Source organism: Castor canadensis, chromosome 11 (assembly GCF_047511655.1).
Source record: "Castor canadensis chromosome 11, mCasCan1.hap1v2, whole genome shotgun sequence".
Taxonomy (NCBI): domain Eukaryota; kingdom Metazoa; phylum Chordata; class Mammalia; order Rodentia; family Castoridae; genus Castor; species Castor canadensis.
The window spans coordinates 36,745,803-36,763,262 of record NC_133396.1 but is presented as its reverse complement, the minus strand read 5'-3'; the positions used below and the strand labels follow the sequence as shown (position 1 = coordinate 36,763,262).

Below are 17,460 nucleotides of genomic sequence, written 5' to 3'. Positions count from 1 at the left end.
TACACCTGGCTTCTTTGTTGAGATGGGAGTCTCATTAACTTTTTGCCCAGACTGACCTCAAACCACAACCCTCCCAACCTATTTCAAGAAGCCGGGGTTACAGACATATGCCATCACAACCAGCCTAACAATAGCATCTCCTGGAAGTATATTTAGTTAGGTGTGGTGGGGTAAGCCTATAATCCCAGAATTTGAGAAGTTGAGGGAGAAGTGAGTTTGAGGCCAGCCTGGGCTACATAACACACTGTCTCCAAAAAAAAAAGAGAGAGAAAAGGAGTCTCATAATTTAAAGATCACATCTAATTCTTAATTAGAGGATTAGAACTATCTAATAAAGATCATTATGTTTCCCAACTCCTTAACCAAAGCACCACAAAAAATGGTCTAAATCCTAGCCCTTTAAGATGGTTGTTAAAGCAAACCTAACATTTCTCTTTGCCATGCTTGCAAACATATTTTTTATAAGAAGATTCTTCTTGAATGACAGAGAGGGTGAAGTGAACTATGATTTATTATAAGAACTTTTATAAATGTCACAATGTACCCCCAGTACAACATCAAAAAAAAAAAAAAAAATTCTCCTTAAGTTTAAAACTAAAAACTACCAGGTGCCTCACACCTGTAATTCTAGCTACTCAGAAGCAGAAATCAGGAGGATTATGGTTCAAAGCCAGCTCAAGCAAACAGTTCACAAGACCCTATCTCAAAAAAAACCCATCACAAAAAAGGGCCAGTGGAGTGGCTCAAGGTGTATGCCCTGAGTTCAAAAAAAATTTTAAACTAAAACTAATCAAGAGGGCTTGAAGAGTTATTGTCCCTAACATATTATGACTTCTAGATATTACTGCCTACACTCACAGCCTAACCTTGTACTTCTCAAAGCACTCTTATCTATAAGGCTGATAATTTGACTTCACAAATCTTTCCCCAATGTTTTTATTTAGTTGAATTTCACTTAGAATAATTTCCTTCACTACAGACAGAAACCACTAGAGACCTCAGTTTCTGACTCGTTTTTTAGCTATATAACTTAAGAGGCTATATAATCTTTTCTTTACCTCTGCAAAATGGGGAAAACTAGTCACACTACCTGTGGTATCTACAGATCAATTACATTAGGGAATGAGGACTGAGGGCATGGCTCGAGTATTAGGTAGAGCACTTGCTTAGCAAGCTTGAGGCTCTAAGTTCAAACCCCAATACCAAAAAAAAACCCAAAAAAGTTGCTATTATTAATTAGTGAGTGCAAGCTCTTCAAAATAGAATTTTTAAAAAGGTTTATAAAACTTACAAACCAACTGGCAAATATTTACCTATTACATTAGCAAAACTTTCCCATTTATCTGATACATGTGGATTAGGTTTTAGCACTTTAATCAGTATTGTTCCTGAAAAGGTAACACATTTAAATAGCTAAAAAATAAAATGGAATGGCTGGGTATTTAGCTCAGTAGTAGAATGTTTTGCCTAGCATGAGCAAGGCCCTTTGTTCAATTACCAGCACCTCAAAAAAAAAAAAAAAAAAGTAAAAATAAAAATTAAAAGTAAGTAAGTAAAAGCAGTGAGAAGTTTAAAGCTAGGATTTCATCAGTAAAATCTATTTCCGATGCCCAACACAATCTCAGTACTCTGTTTCCTTACCCTCCTGATGATTCTGTGTTTTGTTGTCCCTGGTTGTTATATGACTGCTGGCCATATGAGCTCTGCTTTTGATTCTCATAACCACTGTAGGATTGTGAATAACCTAAAGATGAGATAGGTATACTTTTTAGCAAAGGCTCTGATTTCTGCATCACTAAAATAGAAAATTTAACAAACTGGTCCAACCTGATTGGTTTTGTCCATAACTGGAGTAACCGCCATAGTTTTGTCCATATGAAGAATCAGTCGCTTGCCCATAGCCAGAATAGCTCTGAAATTCAGGTAAACAATGAAGTTTCAGCATCTCCTTAGGATAAAAATAACCACTTATAAAGAAGACAATTTATTTTTCAACCTACTTGTGGTGCTTGTCCATAGCCTTGGTTGCCTTGATTTCCATAAGAAGAATAACTGTAAAAGAAAAATATAATGCTTAAAAGAAATGTGCTTAAAGAAACTTTAAAAGCTTAAATGAAGAACGCTGCCTTCATTTTCAACTTTTAACTCAAGTACAAATTTTTTTGAGAAATTATCAATCTGCCTATATCTTAGAATCTAAATTGAAATGTGATGACCAAAAACTATTTTTAAAGACATAAATGAAGCCACTCCCAGATCTCTGGAATGCCAAATTCCCAAAGTTTTGATTTGAAAATTTACCACGAAACAATACTTCATCAGAGTACAAATTCACAGGCAAAATGTGCTTTAATAAAATGGAAAGAAAAAGGCAGGCACTGACAGTCTCATTCTATAGGCAAATTTTTATTTCATCTTCAGTATAAAACAGAGGTTCATATTTTTCACATATTTAAATCACACTCTAAACAGTGTTTTTTCACAACAAATAAGACTGTGTTATTTCCAAAAACTACATGGCAAGACCCACAATAAATATCTGAAGCAGATATTTACAACAACAAATAAGACTGTGTTATTTCCAAAAACGACATGGCAAGACCCACAATAAATATCTGAAGCAGAAAAATTGTAACTTTTTAACACTTTAATTAATTTAGCTACACTTAGAGAGATTAACTTCTTCCCACCATTAGCTTTAGCTTCAGCTTCCTAGAAAAGACATTGTGGCACTAAAAGTCCAGTTTAAACACCTTCGTAATTAGAGTATTACCACACAATGAAACTGTATCTTCAGTGTTATGAGACAGGCACATAGATCAATAAATATTTGTTTATTGGCTGAGTAAATAAATGTACCTTTCTAGGATTTGAATGTTCTTTAATTTTACAGCATGTAATTAATCTCTAGCAAGTCAGAAACAAACTCCCTAAAACACTATGCAAATAAAAATAAACATTCACACACAACAAAAAAAAAATATTTTCGTTATTTTAGAGTATCAAATGGTAAGAGAATTCCTTTTTTTTTTTTTTTTTTTTTTTAAATAGGGTCTTGCTATGTAGTCCAGGCTGTCTTGGAACATACTAGATAACCCAGGCTGGCCTGGAACTTACTACGTAACCCAGGTTGGTCTCAAACTTTTGATCCTCCTGCCTTAGCCTCCCAAGTGCTGGGATTACAGGTATGTACCACCAGGCCTGGCTTCCTTAACTTTTAAAAATACATTTCACTGAATAAACATTTTCCAGATGCCTGCTAGGAAGTTGGCACTTTATTGTTGTGATGGATGGGGGTACACTGTGGCATTTACAAACGTTCTTACAATGTATCAAATATATCATACATGAATTCACCTTCTCAACCATTCTCCTACCTTTCCCCCTACCACAGCACTATCTTATAAGAATAAAATCAAATCATTTGTTTTCAGGAAGGTTGAAACTTGATGACAGAGGTAGTTGACATCTACTCTTGAATATCTCTCACTGGGCTCCAAATCATTTATAAGTTAAAAGCTATACATATAGCAAGCAAGAGAAGCCTACTGCATGGACACACTCACATGAAAAAGAACTTTTTTTATTGTGAACATTTCTACTACAGTGCTTTAAGAAAATCTACTCTAAAACACATTAACGTTATACTATCAAATAATTAAATGCTTTCCCTAAGAAGCTCCTATAGTTCAACTGCTTATATACTCTTAATTATTATTTGTTCTGAGAAATTTCCTAAAGAAAACATAATCTTTATAATACTTAGATTTGCCTTAATTTCCAGGAGGCATCTATATCTACGATTTTAAAATAAGAAATGTTTAAAAGCACCTACTTACTTAGGCCAACTCTTGTAACAAACTAATACTTAGTTATCTTAAGACATCCAAATACCAAGTCTCAAGAGAGAAGCCTAACCAAATTCGTAACTAAATTCATCTTTTTCTCAGTTCCACCCTTTCATGGTATTATTAAAGTATGTGTATACTTTACCTTTGCTGCTCACCCCCAGACTGACCGTAACTTCCAGAATCTAAAACACATAAAAAGAATTTTAAATCTTATTTCACAATCATGCTATCTCCTAAGACTGACTTTAGCTCATACAGACAATATATGGCAAGAAGATGTCGAAAACTGCAAAAAGGAAAACTAGAAGTTAAGTATTGTTCAGGGAGAAATCTATATAGACAATATTTGCTTTTTACAGTAACTTTAAAAAAAAATAACTGATATAGGCCAGGCAAGGTGCCTCATGTCTGTAATCCCAACTACTCGAGAGGCAACTTGATTCCAGGCCAATCTGGGCAAAAAGTTAGCAAGATCCCATCTCAAAAAGAAGCTAAGTGTGGTGGTTCATGCCTGCAATTCTAGCTACAAGGGAAGCACAGGAAAGAAGCAGGGCCCCAGGCAAAACCCAAGACCATACCTGAAAAATAACTTAAAACCAAAAAAAGGCTAGGGGCATGGCTCAAGTGGCACCTACATAAACAAGTGCAAGGCTCTGAATTCAAACCCTAGAACTTCCACATGCCAAAAAAAATTAAAAAGTAATGAATCACTGCCCTACAAGTGTGTGCTGATGCTCACAAGAACCAAATGAACAACTGTGAAATGATCAGTGAAATCCATTCTTTTTTTTTTTTCCAGTACTGGGAATCGAACCCAGGGCCTCATGCATGCCAGGCAAACACTTAACCACTGAGCCATATCCCCAGCCCGAAATCCATTCTTAAAAAAAAAGAAACCAAAGTCACACATAATGGGGCATGACTGTAATCCCAGCTAATAAGGAGACAGGAAAGAAAGATCTTGAGTTTGAGGCCAGCCGGAGCAAAAGTAGTGGTGGGACCCTGCCTCAAAAAACAAAACAAAACAAAACAAAATTAAACTGGGCCCAGTGTCTCACACCTATAATCCTAGTCACTCAAGAGGCCAAAATCAGGACTGAAGTTTAACGTTAGCCTGGGGAAAAAAGTTTGAGCCCTTCCTCCATCTCAACCAATAAAAAGCAGGGCACAGTGGTATTTGCCTGTCCTCTCACCTAGGCTTGAAATGTAAACAGCAGGATTGTGGTCCAGGCCCCAAGCATAAACATGAGATCCTACCCCCAAAATAACAAAAGCTTAAAGGGCTGGAAGTATGGCTCAAGAGGTAGAGTACCTGCTTAGAAAGCACAAGGCCCTAAGATCAAACTGAAATACCTCCAAAAAATAAGATTAAAAAAAAACTGAAACCAATAACAACAACAAAAAAAAAAGGACTGGAGGAGGAGCTCAAGCAGTGAAATGCTTGTTTAGCAGAAGGCCCTGGATTCAATGCCCAGCACTGCCCCCACCAACCCCAAGCTACATACATATATCTTTGTATATAAAAATGTACCTGTTAAAACTAATCAGGTCCAAAAAGGGGGGAAAAGCATGCACTCTGATAAGACAAATTTCCAGAATTATATTTACTTACATTTCTGTATTGGACTCCTATGGCTATCAGTACCAAAAAAGGGTTTCCTAAGACTTCCTAAAAGCTGCTCAGTTAGTTGCTGAACTATAGTTTTACCAAGTAATCAGCCAACTGGTAGTGTATCAAGTCAGCAATAACTGCTTCTAGCCTCTTTTTTAGAAATGAAAACTACCAAGGAAAATCTGAATTAACAAGTCAAAAAAAATTGAACTACAAACTTTTCTCAATGGTTCTAAGTATCAGCTGTATCAAAAAACGTAGGCTGTATTTATCTTTTAGGCTTCTACTCAGTCAAATTAATAAGATGAATTTGTGATGAAGATCAATTTTATATGAAATATTCTTACAATTGCAAAATGGATGTCTCAAATTAAGATCAGTGTCATTCAATCTCATTAAACATAATTTCTGTTCTTCAACAGTTCTGAAACCCACCCAAAATCAAATAAAATTCAATTACTTTTTTCATTCAATTTACATTGGGGTTTAACTTCAATGTTTAAAAAAAAAAAGCAAAGGAAATCAGCTTCATAAATCAAAAGGGATGAGGGGGTGGTTTATGAGTAAAACCCAGAGACATCTTGGAAATTCATGAAGCTTCAGGCTAAACCACAAGACATGGATATGGATATGGGTTCTCAGAGTAACAGGAGTCTAATACTCCACAGTATTCAGTTCAGGCAAAACTATAAAGTATACACACTTACCTCACATGACCCTATCTCAAATCTCTAAGTATTTTGGTTCTTAACCTTAAGTCACTTCTTCCAATCTTCTGAAAAATCTTCAGTTGATTTTTTAACTCCAGGATATACCAATATGTGCACTAATTAGTAAATATGACCCTTAGTATAAGTAAGTGATAAAGTACAGATGTCTTATACTCAGTGGAGAAAGTGCTTACAAATGTTGAGGCATCTCAAACTACACTCATCAAGCTTACTTGATGTCTAGACTTAATTATTTAGAAGTGCTTTTAAATTTCCAGACTGTATAGGGTTTTCTCTCTTTTTAAACAATATTCCACAGAAGACAGAAATTATTTAACATCATTCTTGGTATTTGCTAGGACTTTTTGCCCCTTAGTACATATCCACGCTGTGCTTGAAATGAATTCTATAGTTCCTTAAATTTTGAGCAAATTTTGTAAGACTGTTCACTACTTGTAGCATTCATATTTTACTGTTTGGTCATACTTTGTTTGCTCTATTAACTGCAGAGACACATTTGGTTTGGTTTTGTTTTTTTAAAACAGGGTCACACTATGTAGCCTTGGCTGGCCTCAAACTTGCAGTCTTCCTGCCTCAGCCTCCTGAGTGCTAGGATTACAGATGTGTACCACTACACAAAGCAAAACAGGCAAGCTTTTAAAACTTTCCATTGGACTGCAGATTTATCAGCATCTTTTAACTGTTATTTTTAGTTTTCTATCTTTTGAGACTGTATAGGCACATAAAACTACAGACATATCTACCGGGTGAATTTCCTTTTAACATTACATGAAGACCACTACAACTATAAAATTATCTTTAGGGTGATATTTACCTAGCTAATCTTCCTCCATCTTACTTTCAAGATTCCTTGTTGTTTTGGGTATATCATTTCTGAACAGCATACACTTAGGTTACTTTTTTCCTGAATGTGAACACCTGTCTTCTGGTATTTTTACTGTTAGATTTTTATTTATTCCTACCATCTTAAATTGTAACTTTCTACTTGCCATAGTTTTTCTTTTGACATCTTTCCTGCTATTTTTTTTTTTTTTTTTTTGGTGGCAATAGAGTTTGAACTCACACTTGCTAGGCAGGTACTCTACCTCTTGAGCCACTCTGCCAGCCCTTAAGATTTTCTTTACTCCTTTTTTTTTTTTTCCCCTCCTTATTCAATTTGTTAGGTTACTCATGACTATGCTACCTTTTTTTTTTTGGAGACAGGGTCTAGCCATGTAGCCCAACCTGGCCTTCCTGCCTCAGCCTCCTGCATGTTGGGTTGGCAGGTGTGTACCACCATACCCAGTATCTTCCATTTTCATCTCTTTATCCTTCTAAATTGAATTCTTAGATCATCTCTATCTTCCACATCTATCTACCTGGAAGACAGATCCCATCAATCTTAGCTATAAATATTTCTTCTGCTATGTCTGCTATCCAACTTACCCACTTTTTCTAATTCTGGAAACTACACCTGGTTCCTTTTCAGATCTGTGATCTTTTTTCATAACACCCTGGTCTTAAGGCTGATTCATTCTTTTAAGTTTTTGGTAGCCTTCAACATATAAGAGATTTTCTATTGGGCTCTATTCCTGTTTGTCATTTATCTCTCATTTTGGAAAACTGTCTCCTAATGTTGTGAAATTTTTTTTTTTACTGTGAATTAATCTTTTGTAAGGCTTGCTTTTTCTGAGATTCCTGTGATCTAAGTTGTGAAATTTCTCTGGAAAAGGTCTTTCATTGGTTTTTACCAGAAGCATCAAGGATGCAAGGATGCTATCAGCCCAGGAAACATTTTATGTTGTTTTAAGGTTTTGTGAAGCCTAAATGCCCAAATCATGTAAAGCAAGGGACCCAGGTTACCAATACTCATTAATGATTTTTCACTGAGTTTCTAAGCTTCCTCATTATTGCTTATGCTGGAAGGTCTTTTTCTAGTTCATTCCTGTATCCTAAAGACATAGTCCTTCAAATCCATTATCTGTAAGCCCAGGACTTATGTAAGGGTTTTAGTTCTTATTACCTGGCTCTAACAGTTCTCAAGGTTTCATCCCCTGTCCTTATAGACAACAAAAAATGAAACCTAACAGTTACTTAGACAATAAAAAATGAAACCTATATCATCCTTTCTAGGAAAGCTGCCATACCTACAACACTGGCTTCTTTATTTTTGGCAATGGGGGCTTGCCCTTTCTCTTCCCAAGTGTCTGCATTTTTTGTTTGTAGGCATCATTTTCAATATATCTTGGTCTACCATATTGCCAGAATGAGAAGTATCTTGATTTTGTACGTTTTATTTGTAATTAATATTATGCCTATGATTTTAATTCAAAAGGTCAGATAATTCACCTTTGCAAACAGTATTTGAATGCTGGACTCGACTTACTATTTACTATTTTGACACTTATTGATTACAAAAAAAAAATTATATATATAAAACTCTGCTACTGGGGAATCAAACCCAGGGCCTTAAGCATGATAGGCAAGAACTCTACCACTGAGCTATACCCCAAACCCAAGTGTTTATATTTTATTAGACTTTTAAGTCTGCCCTGTCAGGCATTTGGAGTAGTTGAGACAATCTGGTATGATTTAATTTGCAAGTGTAGTCTAGAATACTTAAAGGATGTAAGTTACTAATGGTATTAGTTGCTTAGGGAGACTTTAATCTATTTAAAGTTTATTAAATATCGAAACAACAAATCAAAAGCATTGCTTTTATATAAAGTAAAATATATTATTTCATACATATTACAAAATGCAAAGATTCCAGCTTTAAGTATTTAGAAATAAACATATGTTAACTAGTCATTTGCACACCTTAAAGCCAATCTGCACATCAAAAAATTACAAGGTGTTAAATATCTGGTTTTTTGGTAATTTGAAAATCAGTATTAAGTAGCTCCTCCTTAACGCATTTCAGAAAAGCCTGAATTTTACAAATGTCAAACCTCTAAATTTTAATTTTACACTGAAACTACTCAGTCCTAGAAAAATAAGCCATTGCTTTATATCAGCAATCACAATGAAAATTAAGATGGGGGAGTGGTGTCATGTGTGAAGCAGGAGGATGGAGACTTAAGAGGCCAGTCTGTTACACAGTAAGACTCTCAAAAAAAAAGTCAAGACAAAGCTGTTAATGAGTACTGTTTTCACTGAAACTTGATAAACTTAGTTAAGGTAGAATTTTATTGTTTGAAGCCTTGGGCAAATTACACACCCTCATGAGAAAGTACTTCTGTGTATTTCTTTAGAACTTTAGTAGAGTTCATACCAAATAATGTACCTGGCAAAAGACCGACAAATGTCTACTTTAGAATAAGAAATGACTCCTTGTTTGACTGAGTGTTAAAAAGAAATCGAAAGGTAAATTCGATGCATCTTATACCCTTCTCCATCACAAAGATGGACCCTCTCCCAAAAAAAAAAAAAAAAGGGGTCATTCTGTCTATACTTCAATGCTAATCTAAGGAAAAGTATATCATTCTCTCCAATTTTTCTTGCTAAATTTTCTTACTCTTCCAGTTGCTGCTTTCTTTCTCTTGGTCACAATTTCCGTCCTTCTGAAGGATTGGGTTTCTTTTTTAAATATTACTAAGATGGCCCTTAATAAAAATGCAAGACTCTACCAGAAGAGGTATGTTTTGCCCCAACCATATGGCTTCGGAAAATGTTTTTCTCACCAGAAAAGTGGCATCTAACTGTCACGATGGTTTTTCTAGCAAGTGGATACCTGGGTCTTCGCACCCTGAGACGTGGTCCAACAAGAGAGGACCCTGTGTGATCAGCTGGAACTGCTACATCAAGACCAGCATGTCCCAGACTTTTTATTCTGGTTTTATTCTGCCTGTCCTGCAGGGACCAATGTCTTGTTCTCTTCCAAACAAAGGGTGGCCTCTACCAATTTAACTACTTCGAAGGAACTGTTTTTCCTTTGGTCTGTATGTTTTAAGAGGAATGCTACAAATACCTGTAGGAGCTTATCCGTAACAGCTCACTTTTAGGAGTGGACTAATAACTGGAGAGGGTGAAGAAGGAAGCTAAACGATATGCAAAAACACCCCCAACTCGAATCTGGGGGGATTACTGAAGACAGAGGGTGATTAAGTACAATCTCGTGTAAGACGTCGTTTAAAAGGGCTCCCAGAGAGTCAAGGCCCACACCTGAGGAATGGGTGAGTAGGGAAGGCCCAGCTCCACTTCGCGGATGGGGAAACTGAGGAACCAGAGGTGAGGCGGGGCAGGGAAGCAGAAGCCCCAGTTCTCTCGGCTCCCCCAGCCCCCATGATGGCGTGGACAGCCTCCGCCTCCCGACTCACACACACCCTCCTCCAGGAGCTGGAAGTCTCCTCGGGGACCAAGAACAGGATCTAAAGACGGGGCTCCGAAACCTCCCGCCGTGATTTGCAGCCAGAGAGCGTTGGGAGCGTGCGTGCCTCCAGTCCAACATGGCGGCGCCGCGACCGCCCCCCCACCCAAGCCTCCCTCAGGCCGGAGGCTTTCCCTCGCGGCGCTCCGGTGGGCGGGAAGATGGCCCAACCCCGCCAGGCCCCTTCTCGCCGCTGCCGCTGCTTGCTGAAGAAATCACCTACCCGACATGACTAACGGCCGCGGCGCGGAGCCCCCACAGCCCGCGGAGAACAAGGAAAAAAGAGAGCCAGGCGCCGCAGCGGCCGGAGCTCTTCTGACCGCGGCGCGGCGGGCTGAGGCCGACTGCGGGGCCTCAGTAGCCAATCAGCGGACAGTGGACGATACCACAGCGCCACGACAATAGGGGTGGTTCTTGGCCAGTATTAACCTCGGACTCCTGAGAACCTCTCTGTTCTCCCCTCCGCGAACGGTACCATTATTGAGAGGGAATTGAGAAGAGAAAGTACCAAAGCTATTGTCAGGATGGGGGAGAAATCTGGGTCAACACGTTCCGTCCCATTTACAATACTATTTCTCACGTTATTGGGTCTGATAGAATTCGAGGATAGGAAGCGAAAGAGGAAGTATTCATAATCACAAACTATCTGGCTTAAAAAGCCCTTTCTTCAACTAACATTTATAATGGTATGTTCTAGTTCCCTTGGTTATTTAAGCAGAGCTTAAGGCATCTGGGGGCGTTCGGGGTCCGAGCAGCACGCGGACTCGAAAGTCTGGATGAACTTTGGTATTCGATCACCTTCCGACTTGTGGAGTAGAAGACAAGGGGAGAGCGGAACAATAGTGTGCATTAAAACTAAATCACAAACCTGACCTGGAGAAGGAGGCCGGGCAGGTGTCAAGCTCTAGTTCTCAGTACTGTAACAACAGCTAGCTCTTTAATTGTCGGCACCTTACATCATCTCATTTAATTCTCACAACAGACTGACGAAATATTTTCCCCATGTTGTAAATAAAGCGGAATTCACTTGCCCTCAGTCAGGAAAGGGCCGAGGTGAAATTTGAAGTCTGGTTGGTAAACCTACATCATTGTAGGTTTAGCCATAATGCTGTACCGGAAGTAGGAGAGCAAGGACATTTTCCCAGAGCGTGTGACATCTCAGCCAAACCCTAGATGACGAGCAGAAGTTGACCTTGTTGGAAATGTGAGCAAAAGATGCGTCCAGACTAGTTGTCAAACAAGTGATTCAGTGTTTGGAGTACACTCTCCAGGGAAGTGTCAGAAGACCACGCCAGAAGAGTAGGAGGCTACTAAAGCTGAGGCCTTGTCAAGTACATTTAAATTTGAAGTTTATCTTGAAGGCAATGGGGACCACTCACCAGAGGACTTTAAGGAAAGGTAAGATGGGATTTGTGTTTTCAAGCTGCAGAGTAAATAATGCATGAAGATGAGAGGTGCCGAAAAGCTTAGTTGGCCAGTTCAGTAATCCTAATGAAAGATCTTAGTGCCACGGACTCAAGTAGTAGCTGTGGGGTACTTTGGGGTAGACAAGAGCTGGGGATCTGTTTGGGTGGGGGGAACTAGCACACAGAGAGGAGTCTAGAATGACTTCTGGGTTTCCTACATACACAGGTGGCCAAACAGAGGTGTCATTCATTGTGAAAGGGAACTAGAGAAGGCTGGGATGAAAGTAGGGGGTAAATTCAGAATTAATGCTTTCAGGTAAGAAAAAAAGCATGAGGTCCTCATATATCTTCAACTCTAGACGGAGAGGTTCACAGAATCCTCCAGACAGGTCCAAACAAGCAAGGCTAAAGGAATAAAAATTCTTTTGTGACTGAAAGCCATTTAACTGTTTAGTATGTATATTGAGGAAGTCAATCCAGAGAGACAAGCATTGGACTTTCAGGGAGGAAGGGACTCTTTTAGGTTCAATTTTTTGGGGGGGCGGCGGGGGGTAGGACTAAGGTTTGAACTCAGGGTTTCATGTTCACAAAGCTGGCAGTCTACTGCTTGAATCTCACCTCAAGTCCATTTGCTCTGGTTATTTTGGAGATGGAGTCTCTCGAACTATTTGCCTGGGCTGACCTCAAACAGCGACCCTGATCTCAGCCTCCCAAGTAGGCATGAGTCACAGGTGCCTGCCTTAGTTTTTTTTTTTAATTAGAATATATTAATTATATGAGAGGGTTTTGTTGTGATAATTCCATACTTACATACAGTGTAGAAAAAAATTTTAAACATGAAAAAATTTTAAAGTAGGAAATACAGAGTCTGTTGCTCATTGTTGATTTTGATTCATTATTTGTACCACTGAAAGAGATGGTAAGGATCCTCCTCTCTCTGAGACACTGGAACAGAAGTTAAGCACTGTTAGAACACTGTTAATTATTGTTAAAGAGATGAGGTCTCTTGAACTATTTTCCCAGGCCAGCCTTGAACCAAGATCCTCCCAATGTCAGCCTCCTAAATAGCTAGGATTATAGGTGTGAGCCATTGGTGCCCAGTTTATAAGCACCCTTTTGAAAGGTCCCCCCCCCTTTAAATATGCTGAGATGTTGGAAGTTGGAGAGGTTTTACTCCCTAATTGACAGATGCTAGACCCTTCTCCAGGCCCTTGGCTACTTTGAGCAAAGGATTGCCAGCCAGGCAGCTGGACTGCCTTTTTGTGCCAACACCCAAAACACTACTGCAGCTGCAGAAAATACTGCCCCAGTAAGTAGCCTGTACTAGACTTTGGCCAAAGAAAAGACCTGTTAATGGTGCAAACACAATCCTTTATTTGCATAATGGACTGCACCAAGATTGATACAAACATGAGGGGACAGCTGTGATTGGTGCAGATACCCTTGTCCCAGCCCTTCTGGCTGTATAAGTAGGTTGCTCAACTCTGTGAGCAATTGGGAGATACCCTCCTTGCTGCCTACATGATGTAATTACTTCAGGTCCCAATACTCTCTTGGGTAATCTCACCCAGCTTTTTTGGACTGGTAACACAAAAAGAATAAGGCAGGGAGGAAACTTGCTTCCCTGACAGCAGAACAAAAGTAAGGCTGGCAAGCTGAATGGCCCAGATGACACTTACCAGAGTGGTGGAGGTAGGCAGTGATTGGCAACAGAGACTATGGGAGGGTAACAGAGAAAGTAAAATTGACGGCAGCTGGTCAAGGTCAACTGGTGTAGCCAGGCACTGTTGCCTCACACCTGTAATCCTAGCTACTCAGGAGGCAGAGATCAAGAGGATGACAGTTCAAAATCAGCCCAGGCAAAATAGCTTGCAAGACCCTATCTCAAAAAAAATCCATCACAAAAAAGGGCTGGTAGAGTGGCTCTGAGTTCAAATCCCAATACCACAAAAAAAAGTAGTGGAGAAGGTGGGGGTACCAAGGAAGGTGCTTCCTGAACTGATCTTTGAAAGAAGAATAGGAATTTACCATCGGGTATACTAGAAACAGCAAACGCCAGGCAAAAACGAGCCTGGAACCCTTTCACAATACTAGGAGAGAGCAGTTTGGGGGAATTGTAAGTAGTTTTATATGCCTGGTCTGTGGAGTTACAGGGATATGTGAAGTGGTAACAAATAGAGTGAAAGAAGTAGACAGGGCGGGCATGGTGGTACATACCTGTAATTCCAGCACTCAGGAGGCTGAGGCAGGAGGATTGCAAGTTTGATGACAGCCTGGGCTACATAGTGAGTTCTAGGCCAACCTGGACTTCAAGCCTTGTGTGCCTTTCAGAAGAGTTTGGACATTAAATTTAAAACAATGGGAAACTTCTGAGGAAGTTAATCAAAGGAGTGACATTTAGTTTTGTATGTCCATTATCTCTTTTAATCTTCTGAACAGACTTGTGAAATCAATATTGCTGTTTTCTCCATTTTGTAGATGAGAACCCTAAAGCTGAGAAATGTGGAATTCTTTAGCAAGTTGATCCAGCAAGTCATGCACAGAAGTAGAGCTTCTACCAGGCCTTTGATCTGCTCAGAGTGTCCCTGCTCTCCCAAATGAAACTCCTCCCAGGTCTGCACTGTTCTGGGGCTTCTTTCCAAGGGTTCTTCTCTACCATAGACCAACTCTTCTGCCTTCCCACCTTCTAGGCTTTGGCTTCATAGATGATTCCCCTGCAACAAGCTTTCATCTTCACCCCTTTATTCTGCAATATCCTGCTCCCTCGCCATCCACTGACTGGCCCCAGGATGCATCTTGAGGGAAATGTACCATTTTACACATCAGCTCTAGCAGAATGTTTCTGGAAAGGTCTTAGCTTTGCACCTGTTTGCCCCTGATCCATTCCTCACATCTGCACTTGAGGAACTGTTCCCTGCAGGTTGTGTTATTTCAGTTCAGAAACCCTCTCAGACAGGGCTGGGAGTATGGCTCAGTGGTAGAGCACTTTCCCAGCATGGGTTAGACCCCGGGTTCAATCCCCAGCCATGAAAAGAAAAAGAAAAGAAGGAAGGAAGACAAGAAGGAGGTGGAGGTAAGTGTTCTGTCCCAGCCACAGAAGAAGACTACAGCTTAGGGGTGTCCAGAGCTCTAGTTTTACAAGTGACCCTGGTTCCTGGCCTCCAGAAGCCACCTCTTCTGCTTATCCCCCCACCTTATGGCTGGTAGGTATAGTCATGTTTTGTTTTGTTTGGCAGTACTGGGGTTTGAACTCAGGGCTTGCCTAGCAATCACTCTACCACTTGAACCATGCCCCCAGCTTCACTAATAAGGGAATTGCCTTGACCACCTGCTTAGCTCCCCAGTCCTTTCACCACTGATGGCAGATATGCAAAGACTTGAATATCTACAGGGTGAGGGGAAGCCATCAGAGGGAGCCACTTGAGCAGAGGCCTGACCTGTTATACAGGATTTCTCTGGCTCCTGTTCTGAGTTACTGTAGATTATAGAAGGCAAGAGGGGAAGCAGGGAGAAATTATTGCTCAGACCACAGTAAAACCGAGACCACAAAGAAATCCTGTGGAACTCACAGACCACAAAATTCAAGGTTTTCGTATTTTGCCAATTTGTTCTCTGGTTGGGTGGCATAATTCCTCTCTGAAACTCTAGTACCTAGCACAGTGCCTGAAACAGTAGGCATTTTTAAAAAGGGAGGGGAGCTGGGCACTGGTGGCTCATCAGTCCTAGCAACTTAAGAGGCAGAGATCAGGAGGATCACAGTTCAAAGTCAGCCTGGGCAAATAGTTCATGAGACCCGATCTCGAAAATACCCATCACAAAAAAGGACTGGTGGAGTGGCTCAAGGTGTAGGACCTGAGTTCAAGCCCCAGTACTGCAAAAAGAAAAAGAAAAAAGGAAGGGGAAAATTGTAAATTTAATGAACAAATAAATAAAAACAACAACAAAATCACAACTTGTCTTTCTAGGTTGTCTGTAAACAACTCAAGCTTCAAATCTTATCTAGAGTTTTCCTTTGTCTTCTGTGAAGCAGGAGTATTCTGTGAGTGTTTGTTGAAATAATGATAGCTGCTCTGTGCCAAGTGCCACAGGCAGAGTGTAGCCATTGTCACCACCTTCCACACTCCCCAGGGAGGTGTCCCTGGAGTCCAGTTCCTCTGGTCTTCTTCGAGAGCAAGCCTCCCAGGGCCATGTGCTGTAGCAGGAGGTTTCTTATAAAAGACCAGTCTGCCCCATCCTGTCCTCCAACTGTGGCAGGCGCTTCCTGTTTGGGGTGGAAAGGAACCAGACACTTTCCTGTTAGCAGGTCTCTTAAGCAGAGCAGCAGATGCTGAGCAGGTTCCAGCCCAGCCTTCTAGGCCAGATGCCTGGCGGGCAGACAGCTTCTATGTGGACGGGAAATGGGGCACTGTGCCAGATTGGCCCAGCTTTTATTATGCTCCTTGCAAGTCCCCTGGGTCCTGGTTGTGAGTAAAAAACAAACCAGAAGAGGCTGACACTTTGCTAAGCCATGATGAGGGTTAGGGAAAACAGGGCTGCTCTGAGCTGGAGAGCACTGCCTAGTGAGAAAGTGCTTCTGCAGTTGCTCTGGAGTATACTGTCTGAATATGAGTATGCTCAGATATGAAACTGTGCATAGATTCATGAGTGTCCCCCTATATCTGTACACTCAAAAGCCAACACTTTACAAAATTGAAGTCACCAATTAGCTTTCTCCCCATAGAAAAAGGGTACTAGAAAAAGACAAGAATTCTCTTCATCCCATTTGAAAGTGGCAGAAACTCAGAGAGGTTAGTTAAACTGCAAAAGTTGCTGGGTGCCGGTGGCTCACACCTATAAGCCTAGCTACTTCGGAGGCTGACATCAGGAGGATGATGGTTCAAAGCCAGCCTAGGCAAATAATTCATGAGACCCCCCCATCTCCAAAATAACCAGAGATATGATTCAAGCAGTAGAATACCTGCTTTCCAAGTACAAAGCCCCAAGTTCAAACCGCAATCTTACCCAAAAAAAAAGTTGCAAAGATCACACAGAGTATAAAAACTCAAGATGAAAAGCCAGATCTGTCTTGCTCCAAATTTCTTGCTTTTGCCAGACCCATATGAGCACACATGTGTGTGTGTCTGTTCAGAAAGGCAGGTAGGCAGGTGCGCTTGTGAACATGATGCAGACTGTTAAGACCACATCTCTGTGCTGTAGAGAGGACATCTCTCTTCCAAAGGCAGAGGTGGTCGCTGGAAAGTTGGGACTTCTGGAATTGCATCACAGCTAAAACTGCGGAGGCTACAGTCAGTAATGAATCCACATTGCCCCAGATGAAGTCCTCACAGCACTGGGGAAAGCCTTCCTCTCTCAAGTTCATGTTCTGTCCTCCTTATTCCTCATAGTATCCTATTCTTGTGGTTTCTTAAGGTTGGTCCTTCCATGAGTGCCTTCTTCAGAGCCCAGAATTCCTTCTGATAAAATCTGCTTTGTGTTCTGCACATTTCCTGAGGAGGAAGAAAGGGCAGAGACG

The 17,460-nt window shown here is 40.4% G+C and overlaps 1 protein-coding gene across 2 annotated transcripts in view; it reads right to left on the bottom strand.

Annotated features, from left to right (window-relative positions):
- Positions 1-10,917, bottom strand: part of Taf15 (TATA-box binding protein associated factor 15) — a 31,454-nt gene extending 20,537 nt beyond the window's left edge. The window contains exons 1-5 of one of the 2 annotated variants that reach the window (XM_074046264.1): positions 10,766-10,917; positions 3,994-4,033; positions 2,001-2,052; positions 1,828-1,912; positions 1,642-1,744 (exon numbers count right to left, since the gene is read on the bottom strand). In XM_074046264.1, coding sequence (XP_073902365.1) covers positions 1,642-1,744; positions 1,828-1,912; positions 2,001-2,052; positions 3,994-4,033; positions 10,766-10,772 — 287 coding nt within the window. In that variant the 5' untranslated portion in view covers positions 10,773-10,917. The remainder of the gene's footprint in view (positions 1-1,641; positions 1,745-1,827; positions 1,913-2,000; positions 2,053-3,993; positions 4,034-10,765) is intronic. The other variant, XM_020174821.2, reaches the window with a different exon arrangement.
- Positions 10,918-17,460: the final 6,543 nt, after the last annotated feature.